Below are 22,148 nucleotides of genomic sequence, written 5' to 3'. Positions count from 1 at the left end.
CTTTTATAGACCCGCAAGTTTTCATATTGGATAGGAATTCATCATATAGATATTTTACGCAATACGTGTTGGCCAACATCACAAAAGTAATAGATTTAATCCGTAGTTGATTAAAGTGACACACATGGCATCTAAATAAGATAAGACGTCGGTCTAGTAGTAGTTGTTAGCCACCGACGTAAATAGCTTAAGTGGGCCTCATGGGCTTTTAGATACGGAAGGCCCAATAATATATACCTTTTACCAAATGGAAAACGATGTCGTTTGGTATGTTTCCACCTTTGTTGTTCGTCATCTTTTTTGTTTTTGGGCGCTCCAGATTTGAAATCGTTAGTAAACAAACAAAAACAAAAAGCTCTAATTTCGATTTCTCAAGCTGTGCTTTTTTTTGTTCTTCTTCTTCGCATCGAGGCATGTACAATTCGTGGAGACAAGTTTCCCGTTTCAACAAAAAGCTTCTCCGATGCAGATTGGGCACGAGATAATGATGACTACCTCTCCACAAACGCATACATTGTCTACTTTGGCGGCAGTCCGATTTCGTGGTCTTCAAAGAAACAAAAGAGTGTAGCCCGATCTTCCACAGAGGCTGAATATCGGGCTGTCGCAAACACGGCCTCTGAACTACGGTGGATATGCTCATTACTCTTTGAAATGGGAATTTCCTTGCCAACAGCACCGGTGATATACTGTGATAATATGGGAGCCACATACCTATGTGCCAATCCAGTTTTCCATTCGAGAATGAAATATGTTGCTCTTGACTATCATTTTGTTCGTGGGAATATTCAGTCTGGCGCACTTCGAGTCTCTTATGTATCAACTAAAGATCAATTGGCAGACGCACTTACAAAACCGCTACCAAGACCAAGGTTTCAAGAACTCAATTCCAAGATTGGAGTCAAGGAATTGCCTCCATCTTGAGGGGGTGTATAAGGTGTGATATAGTTTAAGGATCTAATTGTAATTCTTAATTAGTTAAACCTAGTGTAGAGACTATATAAGTTGTACATTTACCTAATGAAAGGAATGAGAACTCTCTTAATTAATAGAAGGAATTGAAAAAGGTATGATTATTAAGCTTTAGCTTTCGTTTATCTCTGAATCCTAATGCTTTTCGTGTTGTTGTTTCAGATTTTTGGTGTTCAAAGATGGATCCAGATGCAGTGAAATCGACTCTCTAGAATCTAGCATTCGGAAATGTAATGGTGGCTGCTGCAAGAAATTATCAAAAGGTAAAAAAAAATTTTCTTTGAGTTTTTGGTTAATCCATCGAATTCGATTTCATAGTTACCTTTTTCTCTAAATTTTTTGGAAATTGTTCGATTATATCTACGTTTTCGTGTTTCAAGCATATGATGTTGGTAAGTTTCTTTCTTTGTGCATATGTTAATTGATTGATCTGTGTTTAATGTTTGTAAAAGTTGTAGACTTTATGAGTTTTTTGATGTTTTTTTGGCTGTGTAGATAACCTGTGAGTACTTGTATGTTTTTGATGATTTCTTTATAGGAAGTTCTTGCCAATGAGAAGGCGCAAGGATCAAATCCCGTTTTGATACTTGTCCCGTTACTCGCCCTGTTGTCCCGTTACTCGCCCCATTTTATATTACAAGATATAAACTATAAAGCCCAACTACCATTAAACCCAACTACTAAAACTATAAAGCTCAACGTTATAAACTAAAACTATAAAGGCCAACGTTAGTAACAACTAACAATACAATATATAAAGCCTATTAAACTCAATTACTTTTAAACCCAATAACAAAAGAACAATCGAGAGAAGACTTTCGATTTCAGAAATTTTTTAGGGTTTGGATGTTTGAATGTGTTGTTATTCTATGATGTTTTGAACTTTAATGTTTAGTGATTTTATGATGTTTAAAATTCTGAATGTTTTGTAATATGTATAAGATTGTTTTTATATTTAAATTTTTTAGTTCAAGACTTCAAATAACAAGTACCTTACAAGTAACAAGTCAAGTCAAGTTATCTTGCAAGTAACAAGCCGGGTCAAGTTACTTGCAAGTAACAAGATTTTAAACCGGTACTTGTTATAGCAAGTATTTGCTCAAACAAGTTGAGTAACAAGCCGGAATTTCAATTACTTGTACAAGTCAAGTCGAGTCACAAGTACTTGAAAAACAGCAAGTACTTGTCTTGTGCCCAAGCCTACATGCAACGACCCTAAGCGTAACTACGTCATATTCTTTTTGGTTAAGAGCCACACCAAATTATTAGTTTGTACAATACACACAGTACTATACTACTATATAACATACGCAAACAAGTTGATTAAAATGAAACTAATGATGACCACCCGGAAGCTTCTCTTTGATCTTCTCCATCATGCCTTTCTTCTCGTGGTGAACGGTGCCGGTATCATAGGCCGTCGTGGTAGAACCTAAAGAAGTCTTGTTGGATTCGTGATGACCCGGCAGCATCTCTTTAATCTTCTCCTTTATTCCTTTCTTCTTCCTCCTCCTTCCACCTAGTCCATCGTCCTCCATCATGCATGCATACACGTGTTAAATCAATAGAATATCATTAAATGCTATAAATTGTTGCAACACTTTCCATATTTTATCTAGTAATTTTTAAATATGTGCTCTACTTTGAAAATAGTTCAAATAAATTCTAAAACAATTTATCATTTCAACACAAGCTGTTGGTGAGTCTGCTGCGCTCCGGACTGGTTTTAGTAAGACTCCATGTTCCTTTTACAATTGAAACTTAACTTCTTATGCCTTTTTTAGCTATAGACAAAATTATTCTCGACGAAATTAAGACAATGATTGATGATGATTCATACGCTCTTGAATGGTACTTTTTATACATACATTATCAAATCGTGTTGAAGTGACACACGTGGCGTTTACGTTAGACAATCGTTTTGTGGTTAGAGTGACACATGTCATTGTCACATGTCCGTTATAAACCAGCCAGCCACACATCTTATAATTAAATATCCGTAAAATAGCTTATTTGGGCCGTTTGGGCCTAAATTTTTAACCCTAATAATCCATATAGCCGAACAAACGCGGTCGTTTTGTTGATGTTTCCACCTTTGATGTTCATCTTTTGATCATATTATTTATTACTTAAAAAATAAAAGGTCGCCTCAGAGGCCAAAGCATCTCCAAACCAATATTATAAATATATTTAGTATAATTTTGTTATTTAATTCATTTTTAAATAAAAAGTTGATCCAATTATAGTAAAACAAGTGGTGTAAAAAAATTCTAAATATTGACAAAAAAAAAAAAAATTAAACAAGACTCACAGGTTTGTAAATGAAAACCTATACTGTCTTTTTAAAATTTTTTTTTTTTTGTTATTTTAATTTTAAAAACCTTCTACTGGAGGTGTTCTCACAACTAATGAGCGATCGAATTTTGCTTTACATCGTCAGAAAATTCCAAAAGAAAACGGAAAATCGAAACTAACCAAAAACTAGTACAGTTGAAAGTAAATAGTAAATACTTTATATTAATTCAACAACACAAATCACTTACATATATTATTAGTTAGCGAAACAACAAAAGGAAACACTGCATAACGTGCTTTATTAAAAACCACCTAATAACTAGTCTGCTTTTTATTTTATTTTTAAATAGAAAAGCCACACCATCATATTATTACACCACACAAAGACTTAATAGTCTTAAGCAAATTTAGTGATGACCACCGGGAAGCTTCTCTTTAGTCTTATCAATCATACTTTTCTTCTCGTGGTGAACAACGTCAGTGTTACCATGATTTGCAGTGGTTCCAGTCTGGTGAGTTCCATGATTACCTGGTAGCTGCTCTTTAAGTTTTTCAGCTATACCTTTTTCCTCATGGTGAACGACATTAGTATTAGTACCAGTTTGGTGTGACCCCTGATGACCTGGTAGCTGCTCCATAACTTTCTCCGTCATACCTTCCTTCTCGTGGTGAAGACCGCCAGTGTTACCATAGCCCGTGTTGGTTCCAGTCTGGTGAATTCCATGATTACCTGGTAGCTGCTCCATAACTTTCTCCGGCATCCCTTTCTTCTCGGGGTGTACACCGCCGGTGCTAGTAGCACCATCATGGCCTGGTAGCTTCTCCATGATTTTCTCCGTCATCCCCTTCTTTGGCACTCCGGTTTGGTTCTGGTAAGAATCCATTTTCTTCTTCGAATATAAAATAAACTTGTTACTCTTTCGTTAGTTATAGATGAAATTAAAGACTTTGATCGATGAAGATTAATGAGCTCTTGAATGATACTTTTATAGAACCGCAAATTTTCACTTTGGATAGGAATTCAACATATAGATATTTTACTCAATACGTGTTGGCCGACATCACAAAAGTACTAATAGATTTAATCCTTAGTTGATTAAAGTGACACACATGGCATCTAAAGACGTCGGTGTAGTAGTAGTTGTTAGCGACCGACGTAAATATATCTGGGCCTAATGGGCTTTAGATACGGAAGGCCCAATAATACATATCTTTTACCAAACCGAAAAACGATGTCGTCTGGTGTGTTTCCATCTTTGTTGTTCATCATCTTTTTTTTTTTTTTTTGTTTTTGGGCGCTCCAGATTTGAAATCGTTAGTAAAAAAAACAAAAAGCTTTAATTTCGATATCTCAAGCTGTGTTTTTTTTTCTTCTTCGCATCAGGAAGGAATTGAAAAAGGTATGATTTTTTAAGTTTTAGCTTTCATTTTATCTCTGAATCCTAATGCTTTTCGTGTTGTTGTTTCAGATTTTTGGTGTTAAAAGATGGATCCGGATGCAGTCAAATCGACTCTCTCGAATCTAGCTTCGGAAATGTAATGGCGGCAGCTGCAAGAAATTATCAAAAGGTAAATAATATTCTCTTTTGAGTTTTTGGTTAATCCATCAAATTCGATTATATCTATGGTTACGTGTTTCAAGCATATGCTCTTGGTAGGTTTCTTTCTTTATGCATATGCTAATCACAGAATTAATTGATCAGTGTTTGATGTCTGTTAAAGTGATAGACTTTATGTGTTTTTTTGATGTTTTTTTGTCTGTGTAGATAACCTGTGAGTACTTACTTGTATGTTTTTGATGAGTTCTTTATATGGATTTTGTAGGAAGTTCTTGCCAATGAGAAGGCGCAAGGATCAAATCCTGTTAATGAAGAGGTTGATCTTGATGAACTTATGGATGTAAGTACAATTTTTGCTTTTTGTGACTGTTTTTATTTTGTTGCGGTGTGTAAGAGTTTTAAGCTTCTGTCTCTATGGTAGACTTATTTGTTTATGTTCTGTAGGATCCAGAGCTAGAAAGGTTGCACGCAGATAGGATTGCAGCACTAAAGGTTATATCTTTGGCATTGTATTGTGGCCTATATAATAATAAATTATGCAGCTTTTTGGTAGGAACTAAAACCTTCAAGATTTTATCTTGACAGAGAGAAGTTGAGAAGAGAGAAGCGTTTAAAAGACAAGGACATGGTGAATATCGAGAGGTAAGCGAAGGAGATTTCTTGGGTGAAGTCACCAGGAGTGAGAAAGTGATATGTCATTTCTACCATAAGGAATTTTACCGGTGCAAGTAAGATCTCTCATCAGCTTATTTTTTGTTCGTCTTCTGATATGTGAGCTCATAATCAAACATATGGACTGCATCATTATAGGATTATGGACGAGCATCTGAAGACTCTTGCACCTAGACATGTGGACACAAAGTTCATTAAAGTGGACGCAGAGGTTAGTGAAGAACCACTTGATTAAGTTAGAAAAAAGGAAATGGCTTTTCAACAATCCTTTGCTGAAGCTAATGCTTGGCTGAAATAATTGCAGAATGCTCCTTTCTTTGTCACGAAGCTTGCAATAAAGACGTTGCCTTGCGTTGTGCTTTTCAGGTTTTGCCTCTTTCTATTCATTCTTACATACAGGGCTTGTTGTTAGGTGTATAATAAAATACGAGTTTCTTTATCATTCTTAGCAAGGGAATCACGATGGATAGGCTAGTTGGGTTCCAGGATCTGGGCACTAAGGACGATTTCACCACGAATAAACTAGAGAACGTACTGGTTAAAAAGGGTATGAAGAATCTCACACCCACCTTTTTTATAAATAGAACTCAGTTAAGAGAATTTTTGCTTAAAGAGTGCAAATCTTTAACAGGAATGCTCAGCAAGAAGAAGAAAGAGGAAGATGATGAAGACGCCGAATATCAAGAGAGCATACGGCGATCTGTTAGGTCTTCAGAGAATCTGGACTCTGATTCTGACTGATCAAGCAGTTGATATCAAAGATCTGCCATTGATGCTAGTCTCTGTTTTGCCCTTGTTCTCTTTTGTTATATGTTTATTAGAAAAGAAAATTGCGATATGAAATCCAAACGGTCAAATGCAACATTACATTGTATCAAGGTATATGTAATACACCAACTTATTGTCACTGTTTAATAAACATTGATTTAGTTGCTTTAAACGTGCCATCAGGTTCTGTGCAGTGGTGTTTTCGTCCACACTCCGCCTCTAAAGCCGACATCTTCGATTGGGAAAGACTCTAGCTCTGGACACCAGTTTGCGGTCACGGTCCTCAGGTACGGCATTGACTGTTGCAGCGCTTCCCAGTCCATGTCTAGGTCCGACAACGAACTTAACATTAAACTTTCGATTCTCCAGTGAGTATTCTCAATTCCCCAGAATCGTTCATGCATTTTCACCAAATTACCTGAGCATATTGACATGTACCTCAACATCGGAAGCTTGTGAGGACTCAACCACGATGGACTCGACTTTCCAGGATAGAATTGTAGAGAAAGCTCATGGAGCTGGTGTGGAGGAGTGAGCGCATCAATTTTAGTTATGAGATCATCGCCGTAGCTATCGTAGCAGCTGATCGAAATGGACATAAGCTTGCTTAAGTTTATCAAAGAATTAAGCTCATCCTCTTCGATCTGATCGCCACGAGTCAGAGAAAGACCAAGTTTCCGGAGGTTTGTGAGATTTTTCACTTCACTGAGCTTGCACCCATTGTTGGACCTGGCTGGCTTAAATCCCAACAGTACTTCGAGGTTCACGAGACTTCCAATACCCTTGGGGAAGCACTCAAGTGATCCACAATTCGTCATGTCAAGTACAAGGAGTTTCTTGAACAAGACAATGCAAGGTTGAAGTTGTTTCAGATTCTGACAGTAGCTTGCGTCTAGAATCTGAAGATTGTGGAGATCTTCCATGGAACGAGGAAACTGGATCAGCGGATGTGTGTTGCTCATACTAAGACATGCTAAGTGTTGAAGGCTTGCAATCTCATCCAAAATCTGAGACAGAGGAGCATCAAATATTGACTTCGAGATATCGAGAACCCGAAGATATTTGCAATCTGTGAATTTCTTAGCTAAGTCTGAGTTGAGTTTGTTCACCTCACCTGTCTTAGTTGTTGACACAACGCCTCTCAGCTTATAATTAACTTTGATCTGCTGCTCATCAAAGTTTCCACTAATCCCAAGGTGACGACAGTTGAGGCCTTCTGGGTTAGAGAAGGAATCCTTCTTGGCTATATCAATCACCAAATCACGAACCATGTCATGAATCTTGCAAGTGATGATGGTTCCACTATAGGTTTTGTCAACAACTTCTATTAGACACCTGTTTGTGAGCCCGGAAAAGCAGTCTTCTCCAGATTCAGTTGCAGATCTTCCGTTTCTCCATATGACAAAACCTTCTCCGATCCATCCATGTACGAGTTGCTGTTTTGGTATAACACAGTCTTCTGGATAGAGAGAAAGCGTGAGAAAGCACGACTTAAGGTGGGGAGGGAGTTCGTCGTAGCTCAATTGGAGAGAAGACATCACATTGTCAGTTTCAGAAGTGTTTCCTCTTAGCTCATCCTGAAAATGATCTGCTATTCGTCTCCATTCATGATAGACATGGTCTTTGCACAAAAGTAATCCACCAACTGCTTTGATTGTCAAAGGCAAACCTTTGCATTTTGTTACAATCTCCTTGCCGACATCCTCTAGCTCGGGACGCTCACAAGTACCGTCATTTGCTGCAAATGCCACCTTACAAAACAGCAGCCAACTGTTATCAGAACTGAGGAGCTGTGGTCGGTGAGTCTTGTCTCTCGCTTGCACCCTTACCGCGACAGATTCCGACCTTGTGGTCACGATAACGCTACCACCTTGTCCTCTAGGCAGTCCTTGGTAGATCTTGTCCCACCAACTCAAATTCTTGTCCCACACATCGTCCATAACAATCAAGTACCTTTTCCCCAAAAGATACTGCTGGATTTTTCTCAGCAATGTTCCAAGATCATCTCCAACGCTCGCGTCCCCCAAGTTCCGCAATATGCTTCTCATGATCTGTTCTTCGGTAAAAGTCTGGGACACAGACACCCATATCCTTCTTTCGAAACGATGTTCGATCTCTTTGTCATTGAACACTTCTTGAGCTATCGTAGTTTTACCTAATCCTCCCATCCCTACAAAGGCCATGATCAATAGCTCGCTCTCGTTTGATCGAAAGAGCCACTCCTTGATTTTTCTTTTATCTCCTTCCAAACCAACCACCTGAGTATGATTATACACCGGAGAGCTCCACCGATCAGTTCCATTATCTCTTCCAACATTACTCGGCGTTCTGAATTTAAAATAAGGCTCTACTTGACTCTTTATCTTCGATATCCTCTCATTGATCTCTTTCAAACGTTTGCTTTTCTTGTACTGCAACGAAACCCGGGGAGGATTAAACCGCGAAAGCCACGCATTTGATGACCTTTGCTCGTTACCATCATCATCAGCATCACCATCCGCGAGCTGACAATCCACAAGTATGTCCTCAGCTTCATAAACCAGTTCTCGTAAATCCGTCACAAGATTACGCAACATTTCATTAGTTCTCTTCTGCCTCTCTGCATCCTTGAGAAAAGACTGCATATATTGCAACTCCCTTTGCAAATCTTCTAACTGTTTTCGGTAGTCCGATACGGTTCGGCCTTTTTCTTCGAGGATGTTCATGGCTTTCTCTAAACACACTGTTACAACAGCGTCCACCATTTTCTCAGACCCTGCAACTTCAAGAAATATCTCTAATTGTTACACAATTTCCAAGCAATAATTCAATCGGTTATGTGTATCATCATTAGATCGAACTTTCTAAAAATCAATCAACCAACGACTATAGAATCTCAATAACCAAAGATTGGATTAATCTTTAACTAATCCTTATCTTCTCAAGAAACATGTAGAATCCTAGAACATCGAAACAAATCTAACCAAAGTAAAAGTCAATCTCATGATAAGAGAACACTTACAAGGTGTGACTTAGCTCTTAGCCGATGAGGATCTGAAGCTTCAGATCATTGGATCGTTTTAGCAAACTTGTTTCAAGAATGAGCTTAAAAGATAAATGAAGTCAATGGTTTAACAATTATAAGTCAAGAGTCAACCTTACTCGGTTTCTTGGTTACTACTTGCTGCCGACTACGAAACTTAAGACATGTTCTTTTTTTTTTTTTTTTGTCGGAGATAGGATTTAGTTGACAAATTCAACATTCTATTGGTCTCTCTGACCACATAAAATAATATCAACATTTCCCTTAGGAATTTTTTTTTTCTTCTTTTTTACATATTCTGCAACAAATTTATAACCAATAAATAATAGCATGATAGTTATTTAACAAAGAAACAAGTAAAAAAAAAGAGAACTACTCAATTTCTTCTAAGCTTTTTAATCATTTATTTGTTTCTTGGCTTTTAAGAACTCAACAAGTCCTTGGAGTACTTTATCCACAGAGTCACTCCTCATCAACTGTTCAGCTACTTCTGCTGGTGTAACTTCAATTTCTCGGATAAATTCTTCAATCTGCTCGAAAAGAATATGATCTTGAATCTCGAGATAATTCGAAGCCAAAACCTTAAAAGCAGCTGGTGTGCAATACGACATGTGAATGTGCATGTCCATACGTCCTGGCCTCAACAATGCTGGATCCAATTTTTCTCTGTAGTTAGTGGTAAACACTATAATCCGCTCGTTACCACAACTTGACCATAGTCCATCTACAAAATTCAATAAACCAGAGAGTGTGACCTGAAAATGACCAACCAAAACATTAGTTATGCTAATAAGCAAAAGACATACAACATAAGTGATAGTGAATCAAAATGCATCACCGTTTTATGCAGCGGATCGTTGTTTTCCTGATCAGTAGACCGATCTTTTAACTCGATTGAACAATCTATATCTTCGACAACTAGAATGGAACGATTTGAAGTAGACATAAGTAACCTCCTGAGCTCAGCATTGTTGTTAAGTGATGTCAAGTCTAAGTCATAGATATCAAAGTTAAGATGATTAGCGATGGCTGCGATCAAGCTTGATTTTCCAGTACCGGGTGGACCATACAACAAATACCCTCTCTTCCAAGCTTTTCCCACCCTCCCGTAAAAGCCTTTTCGCTGCACGAATCGATCAAGATCATCCACCAAGTTTTTCTTCACCTCGGGATCCATAGCGAGAGTGCGAAACGTGGAAGGATGGTCGAGAGTCACAGAGGTCCACTCTACGGAGTAAGAATCAACAGTAAAGATCTTCAACGTCTTAATCTTTTCTTTCATAGAAGCAGCTTGTTCCACAACAAACGGTAAATAAGATTCAAGAACCATGTTCTTGAACTTCTTTCGGAAACTAAGCTCGTAAGTACGCACTTCTGATTTCAAAGTGGAGTTGAGATCTCGCGGGTTACGAAAATCCTTTTTATCGACATGGCGACATACAAGGATCCAACTAAGCTTGACGCCATCAAAAGTATCCACAACTTCCTCATCACGTTCAACAGTAACACTATAATTGCTCTGTTTCTCAAGTTTGTTCACTTTGATTCTTCTAGTGGAATTAGATATCTTGGTGGAGAGATAAGCCTCTGCAGCTTCAAACACTTGATTGTGTTCAAAACCTCCAAATTCTTCAATAACAGCAGTCATCTGATAAGAGAAGTAGCTGAAGAATCTGCGAAACCCGTAAGAGATAAACTCATGAACCTCGCTTGGCATGTAATCTTGAACCACTGATCGAGCTAGCATTGCGGCTGCAGCCACTGATGCAACTGCTGTGAGAGCTGTTTTGGCGGTGGCTAGATGAGATTCACTAGAGGATGAAACAGAGGAACTCATTTCCTTCAATCTTATCGATAATAAATTGAAAAAACAAAAAAAAAATCACTGGTAAAGTTAGTTCACAGAAATTAGAGTCAGAAACAAGAAAAATTAACCTAAAAAAAAAGATTGTGTATAATGATTACAGAAAAAGTTAAGGAATGATATAAATTCGAGTATCATAAATCTGATTCGATGCTATATAAGTTTTCCATGATGAATAACAAAATTGAAATTCTAACAATTCAAAAAGATAAAAATTTGAGGCTTAAAGAGAAGATACCTTGATACCACTATACCAGCACTTCTGCGATCACTGAACTTTCACGATACCTCAGAAAATTAGGGATGAAAAATTATATATTTAATTGGGTTGAAGATGATAAAAGTGAAACGAATTGTATATAGTGGGCTAATATCTACGGCCCATTTAGTAAGTATAGTTTGTTTTAATTTAATTTATTTGCTTTGCCTAAAACTAATTCAAATATCTCTCATTTAAAACTTATTGATATTAGTTTTTTTTTTAAACTCAACTTATTGTTATTAGTTAATAAGTAGTATTGAACATATAAATCATTAATTTTTAGAAAAAAGAGCTAGAAAATATTTTTTTCATGAAAAAGAGGGTATGGAAGAAGATATAACTAGGAAGGTTTATTTAAATCAGAAAAGAAAAATGTATTAGAAAATCCCTAAGTCCGCCCAGGGCCGGCGTTTGGGGTGCTCGAGAGGAGCAAATGTGCAGGACCCAATTTTTTTGGGTAAATTTAAGGATCCAAATTTTTTTATTAGTATGAAAAAATGTAATTTTTAAAATTTTAAGATATTTTTAGCATGAAAAAGGCCCAAATTTTTTATTTAGTATGAAGAAAGTGCTAATTTTTAAGATTTGTGCAGAGACTCCAAATTAATTGAGCCGGCCCTGAGTCCGCCTATATATATTTATTTATTTTTTGAATGTCCAAAAAAAAATAAACGTTTAATATGAGTGCATCGTTTGGTAGAGAGAATTTAAACACGAAAAACAATAGTTTAAAAGCTTTAAATAAACCAAATCGTAAGCCAATTCATCATCAATCTTTTCGTTTTTTTTTTTGAATTTAAAGTTAAATTATATTCAAAAGAAAAATAAACGTTTTATACAACTTAATGCGATGCAATTCGAAGCATTTTTAAGACATTAGAAAGAAAACTGAGTCTTCTCTAGAGCCTTGCTGCAAACCAAGTTTGGAGTCCGCTTGAAGCTCCTCTCCCTTCCATTGTGCTCAACCGATTACGGACATTTTTATCAATTAACTTGACGAGTATCTCTGTTGGTAAAGGCTGTTCACCGTGTCTCCTCCTTCTGTTCCTCTCATTCCATATTGAGTGAATAGAGTTTTGAAACGTGTACCTTAGCAAGAAAGTCTTTGTCTTGCCAAAGCCCTCCCCTTTAAGAAGCTTCATGATCTCTTGCTAATGTTCTGAGAACTTATCCAACAGTAGCCCCAGAACCAATTCTTCCCAAACTGTCTTCGAGTACGGGCACATGAAAAACAGATGCTCTCTTGTTTCTATAGGTACCCCACAGAACACACAACTTGAATTTGCATTCTGCTTCCAAGTCAACATTCTCTCCCTTGTTGCTACTCTGTTTTTAACCACTAGCCATGTGATAAAAGCATATTTTGGAGTTGCAGCTTTGAACCATATCTCTTTGAATCCCTCCATCATTGGTGTCGAAGTGCGGATCTGCGCCCATGTTTCTTTGGTCGAGAAACTGTTGCGGTAGCTACTGTTTTTCCCTTTCCATAGGGCCACATCTACCTCATTCCCTCTCAGCTGCATTCTTGCGTTTTTAATTGCTGCTTCAACACTGTTTAGCGCTGCCTGGCGATGTTTTCTCCTTCTAGACATTGCCATCACTTCTCTTTTCGTTTTTTCTTCACCGAATCTTTTTTATTGGTCGTTTCCTTGTTATTCTCCACTTCTTCCCCCTCTTTTTGGGCCTTGGCTTGTTCGTTCTTAATCTTTTTAACTTCCAAAAACTCAATCAAACCTTCAAGAATCTTATCAACAGAGTCATTCCTCATAAGTTGTTCAGCTACCTCTGCTGGAGTAACCTCTGTCGCCTCAATACCTTCCTCGACCTTGCTAAAAAGGCAGTGCTCTTTGTTCTCTAGATAGTTTGAAGCAAGAACCTTGAAAGTACTTGGCGTGCAATACGACATGTGAATGTGCATATCCATACGTCCTGGTCTTAACAAGGCCGGGTCGAGTTTGTCTTTGTAATTTGTTGTGAATATTATGATTCGTTCTTCCCCGCAGCTTGACCATAGACCATCTATGAAATTTAGCAGTCCAGAGAGTGTCACCTTTTCTTTCGTGATTTCTCAGGAGGTTCATCTTCATCAGTACTTGTCCTATTATTTAGTTTGATAGAGCAGTCAATATCTTCCACAACAAGAATCGAACGATTAGCAGTGGCAATCAATAATTGCCTGAGTTCAGAATTGTTGTTAACGGCAGTTAACTCTAGGTCGTAAATATCAAAGTTGAGATGATTGGCCATGGCTGCAATCAAACTTGACTTCCCTGTGCCTGGTGGACCGTACAACAAGTAACCTCTCTTCCAAGCTTTACCTACCCTCTTATAGTAATCGCTCCGCTTTACGAATTTGTCTAGATCTTCCATCACACTTGTCTTGACATCTGAATCCATCGCTAGCGTCTTGAAAGTAGAAGGATGGTCAAGAGTAACTGAGGTCCACCTGTTTGAGTACCATTCTGTGTCGAGAGTGAAGATCTTAAGCTTTTTCTTTTCTTGCTTCATCAATGTGGCTCTTTTCACCATGAATGGCAAGTAAGATTCAAGAGCTATGCCCTTGTATTGTTTGTGGAAGTTGAGCTCGAATGATCGGACCTCGGATTTGGCTTTGGAGTTTTGATTCTTGGACTCAACATGGCAACAACGGAGGACCCACCGGAACTGGACGCCATTGAAAGTGTCCACAACTTCCTCATCACGTTCCACGGTGACGTTGTAGCTTTTTTCTTTCTGGTGTTTACTCACTTTAATTTTTTTGTTAGAAGGAGAGATTTTGGTGGCTAGATAGGCCTTTGCAGCTTCAAAGACTTGATTGTGAACAAATCCATCAAATTCTTCGATGGTTATTGTCATTTGAGTGGAAAAGTAAAGCAAGAAGCGGCCGCGAAAGTAGCTACGAAAGCCTTCAGAGATATAGATTTTCACCTCGTCAGGCAAATAATCTCGGAATACCGATCGAGCTAGCATTGCGGTATTAGCCATCGAAGCTGCGGTGGTGAGAACTGTTGGAATCACTGAAGCCGCAGTGGTGAAAACTGTTGGAATTCGTACTAGTTCAATTTCAGGATTGTGTAAATATAATAAATTGAACGTATATATAATGGGATTTGAATATACCTAGATATTTTGCAGCAGAACAATGAATCGCAACAATTTGAGGTTGTTTTCGTTTTCCAAGTGTTCTGCCTCCATCGGTGTTCATACGCATACAAACTAGATAAGAACGAGATGTTTGCGCCATTGAGATCAGATCTCAAAAACTTAACAAACGAATGAACGAGTTGGTCTCTCTAGGTTACTTAAGCTACTTCTCTAGGGCTTTGAGATTGCTTGCATGAGAAGAAAAGCAGTTACGAACTTAAGTTAAAGCAATCACGTTTCTTGAGAAGGAAGAACCAGAGCAGATAATTAAAAAGAAAAATCGAGAAGAGAACTCGGAAATCAAAACCTAAAAATTATTTCACTTTGCTTCGATACGATATTAGAACTTGAGCGAAAAGATTACACCTATATAATACAAGTGACAACGAGGTCTAAAGAAATTAGAAAACAAACATATTTTTTCATTCAAAGAGGAAGATTTCTTTTTTTTTGATAAAAATATTTGTTTTTCTAAGATTTACTTTTCTAGCAATTCCTTTTCTCCAAAGCACACCTTTGATTCTTTGAACAAGAACGTGTTCTCGTCTCTGTATCTCTTGGGAGCCAAAACCTTTTTGGTAATAATTATTTTTCTCTTGTCTCTTTGACTCTTTAATTTGACTCTTTTACAATTTCACTAAGACCCCAATGAATTGGTTACAAGATGTTATTTTATGGCTGGGCTATAAAATCAACTGCCATAATCTCTTACTAATAAAAGGTGTTCATTGAAGCCTCTCAGCCTATCCACATCAGATTTTAAAAATTCATCTACGTTGTGCCACGTCAGCTATCTCTTTTGCAAATAAGGTAAACCCTCGAAAATTAGCCACGTCATCCAAATCAATCGGCATCTTGCATAATAGCAAAAACAAATATCTTCTACAATAAGAATCGAACGATTAGCAGTGGCAATCAATAATCGCCGGAGCTCAGAATTGTTGTTAACCGCGGTCAACTCTAGGTCGTAAATATCAAAGTTGAGATGATTGGCCATGGCTGCGATCAAGCTTGACTTCCCTGTGCCCGGTGGACCGTACAGCAAGTAACCTCTCTTCCAAGCTTTACCAACCCTTTTATAGAAGTCTCTTCGCTTTACGAATTTGTCTAGATCTTCCATCACACTTGTCTTGACATCTGCATCCATTGCTAGAGTTTTGAAGGTAGAAGGATGGTCAAGAGAAACAGAGGTCCACGCGTCAGAGTAGTTCCCATACATGTTTTCTGGGGAGAGAGTGAAGATCTTGAGTGTTTTCTTCTCTTGCTTCATTAACGTTGCTCTTTTCACCATGAATGGCAAGTAAGATTCAAGAGCTATGTCTTTGAATTTCTTGTGGAAGTTGAGCTCGAATGATCGGACCTCAGATCTCATTGTCGAGTTTAGATCCCGTGGGTTGTGGAAGTTCTTGGACTCAACATGGCGACAATGGAGGATCCACTGGAATTTGACGCCATTGTAGGTGTCAACAACTTCTTCGTCACGCTCCACGGTGACATTGTAGTTGTTTTCTTTCTCGTGTTTACTCACTTTGATTCTTTTATTAGAAGGAGAGATCTTGGTGGCTAGATAGGCCTCTGCAGCCTCAAAGACTTCATTGTGAGCAAAACCTTCAAATTCTTCGATGATTATTGTCATTTGGGAGGAGAAGTAACCAAAGATGGAACGGAATCCATAGGAAATATAGTCGTGCACCTCGTCAGGCAAATAATCTTGGAGTAAAGATCGAGCCAGCATTGCGGTTGCAGCCACCGAAGCCGCGGTGGTGAGAACCGTCTTAGCCGTGGCTAGACGGGATTCCGCGGAAGAAGAGTCAGAGGAGCTCATCTTGTTTTGGATGTTTTTGTGTTTTTGAGTAAACCCAAACACTCTGAATTTATAATTGGTGGGGAAGTGGGAACCGGAGTGGAGACTAATGGACGCAAGGAAGTAGCTTGGATACTTCCTTTGTTACAACGTGGAAGTTTCTAAGTAATATAATAACAAACAAGAAAGAACAAAGAAAAATAGAGTTAAAGTGGGCTCCAATGACTTGTTCATGAGGTTTATTTTACTTATCGAAAAGAATCAAAGATCATGCGTCAAACAGAAACAAGAAAAGAATTAGTAAACAAAGACTGACTTAACGTGTGGGTCACTCTTCTTGTAAAAGCAGTTTTAGAAAGAATTAGTAAACAAAAGACTCACTTAACATGTGGGTATACATTTGTTTTCTTTTGATTTTCTTAGAGATTCGTTTTTAAGAAATATATATTTTAAGGCTTTTCTGGTAGAAGAATCTCTGTTTTTTAGTAAAAGTATTAAAGGTTAGCTTTTTTTTTTATAGAAATATACACATTTTAAATCAGCTAATATAATGTATATTTTGCATGACTGTAAATGTATATTTTTGTACATCTGTACGTTAAAATTAAATGTGTTATAAGAATCACATTATGTATTTCTTTTTATTTAAAATATCAAATATAACTTCGGTAGTATACTCATAAATAACATTGCAAATAATAGCAAATAGTGAAAATTGGATATTTTGCTAATTGTAAATAGTGAATGTTCTAGTTTTATAATTATGTTTGAAAAAACTGACTATTTTGCAACTTATCCCATTTTTTTTAATTTTGTTGACTTGTCAAATTTTGCCATAAACCTCACTAGACGTACGGTCGAAGCTTGTTAGTGGTGGTGATGCAGATGGATGTTGGCCAATAATACAGTCAAAACCTGTACTCACCTCATTTGATAACCTTGTTTATGTAGGTCCGATAATATATACTTTTATAGCCCTCTTAGAGATTTGAATGCGTCCAAAAGCAAGCAAGCTTACTTGTGTGCTTGCGTCAAGATAGAGAGGACATTCACATTATGGTGTATGCTTGTGTTTTGCCTTTTCTTCTGAAAAGGATTCACCGATGGTGGGGGACTGGTGAGAGGCATACATGAGTGTTGTTCATACTCTTTTCGTTTTGGTTTTTGTGGACTCACAAAATGTTTTTTTTTTCTTCCTCGAAGCTTAAAGAATTGAAAGCTCCTTCTGATGATATTGATTGTGAGATAAAGTAAAAGTGCATATATATATATATATATATATATATATTCATCTCTAGCTCTTGTATCATTGGACGCGTGGAATTGTCATTCTATAGCTAGAGTTGGTATAGGCTCTTTATTAAAACATGAGTTTATGTCTTTCTTAAGACAACTGGTTGTTCAAACAAATTCAGAAACTAGTACCTTGGGATCACTGATCAAGAGTCAAGTGGCCTAAACAGAGTTACCGGAGAATGGATGACGAGGGGCCTAAAACCTTTTGGACAGCGTTTAGTATATATCTCATGCAGTCATGCATCAATATCTGCTTCTTCCGTGGAAAGAACAACACTCACTGATGTTACATGATTTTCTGAATTAAAATTCTAGATATTTTTGTTTGTTTCAAAGCTCGACATTTCTCTATTATTGTTTTAAACTATTTAAGCTATAAAATAGAATCTATGCATCACATACATAATATTTTCTCATGCTATATATTATAAAATTTGGAACAATACTTGTGGTACATTATAAATTCTCTTAGAAACTTGACATACTCAATATAAATAGAGAATAATCTTTTACATCACATCACCGACTTTTGATGGCCGATAAGGTAATTTGATTTATGGATGTAGACTCAGTGACCGACGATGAGGAGGCAATCTCACCACGAATTAATCTAGCGTAGAAGTAATTAGGTTTCTTTGGTAGAGGTATTTCCATTTTCGAGGTTGACAGCATTAAAGCGACGGATTCTGTGCTTGGTCTGTCGTCTTCATCATTTTGTACGCACAGTAGACCCACTTGTATAGTTCTCCATAACTCCTCTTCTACCAATGAAGAGTCTACAAAGTTCGGATCAACAACATGTAAAATGTTCCCCTCATCAAAGTGCCTCCATACCTTTCACAAAATAAATTAATAAAACATTTTCAGTTTTTGTAACCTTTTTATGAAAACATATAAAATTAATTAGGTTGAGAATTTACGTAGTCAAGAAGACTATCACCGCGATAATAATTGCAATACTCAATATTGCGTTTTCCAGTAACAATTTCAAGAAGCGTGACCCCAAAGCTGAATATATCTGATCTTTCCGACAATTTTCCATGTAACGCGTATTCTTCAGACATGTAACCTCTATGTAGTGCAAATACAAAAAATCAAAATTCATGAGTGTTATGAATTTTTAAAAATATTATTTATGACAAAATCTTTAAAACCATTGTGATGTAATTTTGATTACGTACCGCGTTCCAACAGCCTTACCCGTCGTAGATTGTATCTCGTCATTTTCCAAAAGTTTGGCCATCCCAAAATCTGATATTTTTGGGATCATATCTTTACCAAGTAATATGTTACTTGGCTTTAGATCTCTATGAATAATGGAAGGTGTTGCGTAATTGTGCAGATAGGATAACCCTTGAACAATACCCTTGATAATGCAAAATCTTTTCTCCCAGTTTAGCAATGAACTTTGGGTTTCATCTACCGATCCATCATTAAAACATGTATTAAGTTAATTTATTTGATTCAACAATAGAAACAAAATTCAGGCCCAGTTTCTAAATAAGGCCCAAATTCTAAGTTTGTTTTTGAATGTATAGAATAAGATATTGTTTTTGAGCTGGGTCTATTCAAATGTTTATTAAAAATTTATATAACTAAATAGCTCATGGTTATCCAAAATTGTTAATTTTTATATACAAGTTTATATTTTCAACAAATTTTTAAATTTTATTAAAGATATGAAAAGTCAGTTTTCAAACAAACGAAAAAACAAGGATAGTTTTCAAATATCATTTTTTTTTTTTTGACGGCTTGTAAATAGGGTATTTTAAATTAATTCATTTCAAAAAGATTAAATTTACAATAAAAAAAGAATACTAACCGAAAATATAGTAATTGAGGCTCGAGTTTTCCATGTATTCGTAGATTAAGAGTTGTTCTCTATCTTCCCAGCAATAACCATGCAGTCGCACAAGATTTATATGCAACACACTTGAGATTGTTTGAACTTCATTCTTAAATTCATTAAAACCCTGTGATGAAGTTATTGCCAATCTTTTCACCGCCACCGTATTTCCGTTAGGCAGTGTTCCCTATTATCACATAATGTAGTCAGATTTATTGATAGTTGTATTATAAGTACGTACTAGACTACTAGTTATCAATAATGAAAGATTGTAAAATTCTTAACCTTGTAAACCACACCGAAACCACCTTCTCCAAGCTTATTGGCTTCAGAGAAATCATTTGTTGCTTCAGCAACATGTACCAAATTCATGAATTCACATCTGGTTTGTCGGGCTATCTCGTTCATAATCATTGTCTTGCTTGGTCCTCCTAATAAGCATTAAAAAAAATAAGTTAGAAAAAAAGAAGATAAAAACTAAAACTATAGTGTTACGTATCGGTATATATTTACCATGAGTTATTATGGTTCGACGATTGTGCTGTTTCCAATAGTAGTAGGTGGCGAATGTAGCCAGTGCCACTACCACGACTCCGATAATAATGATGACTGTAACCTCCAACGTGCGGCCCATACCCTTATTTTTTGTATTTTTGGTCGTAATCGTCTGATTCGTCTCATCCCCTAATAAAAATACAAATGAAAAAAATTAATCGAAGTTTGTCCATATAATAGTTTTGTATTTCCCATGATCAATTAGGTAATTTCATAACTAGATTACTATATGATTTAATAATAATAATATCCACAACCCTCTCATAAATTGGTTTGGGCCTAAAGTAAACATATATTTTGGGTTTTATACTAATGGGCCAGGATTAGCCCAAAGATAATAAACGTTGAATTGATGCACTCACCGTGATCTATAGCAGCAGCCACTTTGACATACAGGTCTCGACCGCCGACACTGTAGTTTTGGAAGTCGTTGAGTGCTCCGGTCCACATGACACAACCTGCATGTCCTTTAAGGATAGTGACATAAGCGTACGCTGTACAATCACAATCCCGAAGACACCGCTTCTCGCAATTTTTCTTTCCAATTACCATATCCACGGTTACATCTTTAGTATCGGGCAACTTCATGTTCTTTAACTGTAAAAAATGATCTCCGGTACAGTTAAGTCGCGTCGTCCTCTCACACCCACCTCGCCAATCCCTCAACGACCAGTTCTCATGGAAAGCTGGATCGAATCCTTTAATACAAGTACATACTGAAAACGTAGTCGTTCTCGAAGAGTAACTATTAGGCCCACATATCTGATACTTACTGTAAAAATCTAAAGGATGCCAAGACAAGCTCCACATCATTCTTTCTGGTTCCCAGGTTAATATCTGAGGTAAACGGCCTTCCATTGTCAATATCGAGTTGTTGTTTTGGCCGGTCATTAGGAACGTGAAGTTGGAGTCTTCAACGTTCCTCGTCCAATTTGGGCTTACGTAGTTAAGTGAAAAATCAAGCGGTATGTCACCAAAGCGTCTTCCATCCCACGGATCGCTCCGGTAGAAGCACTTTGAAGTGTCTTGCCCACATACAGAAAGCTCAAAGAGCCCCGCTTGGTTTTTGACTTGCAAGGAGTAACCAATTCTTGACGGATCATCTGGATGCCATGATGTAAGGACTTTGTTGATTCCTGTTTTCTTATCCCTTCCCAGTTTCATCTCCGGTAATAAAGTATCCGTGGGATAATCGAAGGTCTGCCACAAAACTTCATCATTATTGGAATCCTTCACCACGAAGTTGCCGTTGTCAAGAAGCTCTGCCACCATTGGAGACCTCACGCCTCCTCTGTTCATATTGGCCGACCAGACATGAGAGTTATCCTTATCTGAAAGAACGAGGTTGTTTTCGGAGAATTTGAGTGTTCCGGTTGATATGGAGAAGGGCTTATCTCTGTTGGCGACCCATATAAATTGTTTAAAAATATCTTCCTTGTGCCATATCCCGAGATACCAATTCAGATCAGTTGGCAACAATCCAAGCTCATAAACGTTACCAGGAGACACAATCGTCTCGTTGAATGAGACAGTTCGCTTTTCTGATGTGGATACTGAACTATACGTTGAACTCGAAGAAGAAACCTCAAGGAATACTAGAAATATTAAGAACGTATTATAACCATAATTACTTGTTCTCATATCTCTCCGTTTTAATTATGGTATTTGGTGCTCTTGCTTTTCGTTTATCAAAGGATGATGATGTACATACTACTATTTATCGAATTTTCCTTACATTTAATACATTCAAATTTTCAACATTTTTCCTTATCCAAGAAACATTACATTTGCTGGGTACCTAATTGCAACTAACTTTTTATATATATATATATTAATTTTTCAACAACATGTCATTACATATATTATATAATTAAAACTTTGTGCCTAAATTTATTTTTGAATGAATTCTAAAGTGGTTACTAATATTCAAATCACAAATATCAAATTTTTTACACTTTTACTTATATTTTCCCGCTACACTAGAAAAATATCATCTAATTTTAATTTAAAACTAGATCATGACCCGCACGTACGTGCGGGGTTTCATATTTTAAAATTTTTTTAACAAAATTTAATTCAATATAGATTA

General features: G+C 37.0%; 7 protein-coding genes and 1 pseudogene across 11 annotated transcripts; 1 reads left to right on the top strand and 7 right to left on the bottom strand.

The window, feature by feature from the left end:
• The first annotated feature begins 72 nt into the window (after positions 1-72).
• Positions 73-6,438, top strand: LOC9312129 (thioredoxin domain-containing protein PLP3A). Of its 3 annotated transcripts, none has more exons than XM_021026691.1 (9): positions 73-937; positions 1,135-1,235; positions 5,092-5,166; positions 5,271-5,318; positions 5,412-5,554; positions 5,637-5,709; positions 5,803-5,864; positions 5,948-6,045; positions 6,130-6,433. In XM_021026691.1, exons 2-9 carry the CDS (start codon positions 1,206-1,208, stop codon positions 6,237-6,239), a joined length of 639 nt encoding a protein of 212 aa, XP_020882350.1. In that variant the 5' UTR covers positions 73-937; positions 1,135-1,205; the 3' UTR covers positions 6,240-6,433. The 3 variants fall into 3 exon arrangements, with proteins under 3 accessions (XP_020882350.1, XP_020882349.1, XP_020882348.1); XM_021026690.1 differs by lacking the exons at positions 73-937; positions 1,135-1,235 and adding exons at positions 1,052-1,067; positions 4,737-4,836; XM_021026689.1 differs by lacking the exons at positions 73-937; positions 1,135-1,235 and adding exons at positions 4,555-4,667; positions 4,737-4,836 and having other exon boundaries at positions 6,130-6,438.
• LOC110228683 (dehydrin Xero 2-like) lies at positions 2,272-4,324 on the bottom strand. 2 transcript variants are annotated; one of them, XM_021026694.1, is made up of 2 exons: positions 3,722-4,324; positions 2,272-2,467 (listed from the first exon to the last, which is right to left on the bottom strand). In XM_021026694.1, the coding sequence occupies exons 1-2, from the start codon at positions 4,149-4,151 to the stop codon at positions 2,307-2,309; spliced, it is 591 nt and encodes a 196-aa protein (XP_020882353.1). In that variant the 5' UTR covers positions 4,152-4,324; the 3' UTR covers positions 2,272-2,306. The 2 variants fall into 2 exon arrangements, with proteins under 2 accessions (XP_020882353.1, XP_020882352.1); XM_021026693.1 differs by lacking the exon at positions 2,272-2,467 and adding an exon at positions 3,538-3,709 and having other exon boundaries at positions 3,779-4,314.
• On the bottom strand, positions 6,312-9,439 carry LOC9312128 (disease resistance RPP13-like protein 4). 2 transcript variants are annotated; one of them, XM_002876014.2, is made up of 2 exons: positions 9,268-9,439; positions 6,312-9,021 (listed from the first exon to the last, which is right to left on the bottom strand). In XM_002876014.2, exon 2 carries the CDS (start codon positions 9,008-9,010, stop codon positions 6,446-6,448), a length of 2,565 nt encoding a protein of 854 aa, XP_002876060.1. In that variant the 5' UTR covers positions 9,011-9,021; positions 9,268-9,439; the 3' UTR covers positions 6,312-6,445. The 2 variants fall into 2 exon arrangements, with proteins under 2 accessions (XP_002876060.1, XP_020882341.1); XM_021026682.1 differs by having other exon boundaries at positions 6,312-9,027; positions 9,268-9,432.
• A 145-nt stretch (positions 9,440-9,584) lies between these two features.
• On the bottom strand, positions 9,585-11,482 carry LOC110228681 (AAA-ATPase At3g50940). The gene is made up of 3 exons (XM_021026683.1): positions 11,391-11,482; positions 10,127-11,135; positions 9,585-10,043 (listed from the first exon to the last, which is right to left on the bottom strand). The coding sequence occupies exons 2-3, from the start codon at positions 11,123-11,125 to the stop codon at positions 9,684-9,686; spliced, it is 1,359 nt and encodes a 452-aa protein (XP_020882342.1). The 5' UTR covers positions 11,126-11,135; positions 11,391-11,482; the 3' UTR covers positions 9,585-9,683.
• Positions 11,483-12,577: 1,095 nt separating this feature from the next.
• Positions 12,578-14,405, bottom strand: LOC9312127 (annotated as a pseudogene).
• Positions 14,406-15,174: 769 nt separating this feature from the next.
• On the bottom strand, positions 15,175-16,653 carry LOC110228634 (protein HYPER-SENSITIVITY-RELATED 4-like). The gene has a single exon (XM_021026492.1). The coding sequence runs from the start codon at positions 16,381-16,383 to the stop codon at positions 15,349-15,351; it is 1,035 nt and encodes a 344-aa protein (XP_020882151.1). The 5' UTR covers positions 16,384-16,653; the 3' UTR covers positions 15,175-15,348.
• Positions 16,654-18,094: 1,441 nt separating this feature from the next.
• On the bottom strand, positions 18,095-19,197 carry LOC110228035 (G-type lectin S-receptor-like serine/threonine-protein kinase SRK). The gene is made up of 3 exons (XM_021024093.1): positions 18,840-19,197; positions 18,579-18,729; positions 18,095-18,492 (listed from the first exon to the last, which is right to left on the bottom strand). The coding sequence occupies exons 1-3, from the start codon at positions 18,926-18,928 to the stop codon at positions 18,178-18,180; spliced, it is 555 nt and encodes a 184-aa protein (XP_020879752.1). The 5' UTR covers positions 18,929-19,197; the 3' UTR covers positions 18,095-18,177.
• Positions 19,198-19,411: 214 nt separating this feature from the next.
• On the bottom strand, positions 19,412-21,750 carry LOC9313850 (S-locus-specific glycoprotein S13). The gene is made up of 4 exons (XM_021026225.1): positions 20,422-21,750; positions 20,018-20,188; positions 19,790-19,935; positions 19,412-19,691 (listed from the first exon to the last, which is right to left on the bottom strand). Exons 1-4 carry the CDS (start codon positions 21,698-21,700, stop codon positions 19,476-19,478), a joined length of 1,812 nt encoding a protein of 603 aa, XP_020881884.1. The 5' UTR covers positions 21,701-21,750; the 3' UTR covers positions 19,412-19,475.
• Positions 21,751-22,148: the final 398 nt, after the last annotated feature.

This window comes from Arabidopsis lyrata (assembly GCF_000004255.2).
Source record: "Arabidopsis lyrata subsp. lyrata unplaced genomic scaffold ARALYscaffold_5, whole genome shotgun sequence".
In the NCBI taxonomy this organism is placed as follows: domain Eukaryota; kingdom Viridiplantae; phylum Streptophyta; class Magnoliopsida; order Brassicales; family Brassicaceae; genus Arabidopsis; species Arabidopsis lyrata.
This window is presented reverse-complemented; position numbering and strand designations above follow the sequence as displayed.

Excerpts from the sequence above, each read along its gene's own strand:
- LOC110228035 (XM_021024093.1), bottom strand. The coding sequence starts at position 18,928 with ATGATCCCAAAAATATCAGATTTTGGGATGGCCAAACTTTTGGAAAAT. Across the intron at positions 18,730-18,839 it reads GGTAAGGCTGTTGGAACGCG|AGGTTACATGTCTGAAGAAT; the intron begins GTACGTAATCAA and ends TGCACTACATAG. Across the intron at positions 18,493-18,578 it reads GTGATAGTCTTCTTGACTAC|GTATGGAGGCACTTTGATGA; the intron begins GTAAATTCTCAA and ends ATTTTGTGAAAG.
- LOC110228634 (XM_021026492.1), bottom strand. The coding sequence starts at position 16,383 with ATGAGCTCCTCTGACTCTTCTTCCGCGGAATCCCGTCTAGCCACGGCT.
- LOC110228681 (XM_021026683.1), bottom strand. The coding sequence starts at position 11,125 with ATGAGTTCCTCTGTTTCATCCTCTAGTGAATCTCATCTAGCCACCGCC. Across the intron at positions 10,044-10,126 it reads ACGATCCGCTGCATAAAACG|GTCACACTCTCTGGTTTATT; the intron begins GTGATGCATTTT and ends GGTCATTTTCAG.
- LOC9313850 (XM_021026225.1), bottom strand. The coding sequence starts at position 21,700 with ATGAGAACAAGTAATTATGGTTATAATACGTTCTTAATATTTCTAGTA. Across the intron at positions 20,189-20,421 it reads GGCTGCTGCTATAGATCACG|GGGATGAGACGAATCAGACG; the intron begins GTGAGTGCATCA and ends TATTTTTATTAG. Across the intron at positions 19,936-20,017 it reads TCGAACCATAATAACTCATG|GAGGACCAAGCAAGACAATG; the intron begins GTAAATATATAC and ends AATGCTTATTAG.
- LOC9312129 (XM_021026689.1), top strand. The coding sequence starts at position 4,807 with ATGGCGGCAGCTGCAAGAAATTATCAAAAG. Across the intron at positions 4,837-5,091 it reads CTGCAAGAAATTATCAAAAG|GAAGTTCTTGCCAATGAGAA; the intron begins GTAAATAATATT and ends TGGATTTTGTAG. Across the intron at positions 5,555-5,636 it reads AAGGAATTTTACCGGTGCAA|GATTATGGACGAGCATCTGA; the intron begins GTAAGATCTCTC and ends GCATCATTATAG.
- LOC9312128 (XM_002876014.2), bottom strand. The coding sequence starts at position 9,010 with ATGGTGGACGCTGTTGTAACAGTGTGTTTAGAGAAAGCCATGAACATC.
- LOC110228683 (XM_021026694.1), bottom strand. The coding sequence starts at position 4,151 with ATGGATTCTTACCAGAACCAAACCGGAGTGCCAAAGAAGGGGATGACG. Across the intron at positions 2,468-3,721 it reads TGTTCACCACGAGAAGAAAA|GAATAAAGGAGAAGATTAAA; the intron begins GTATGATTGATA and ends GGAAGAAGAAAG.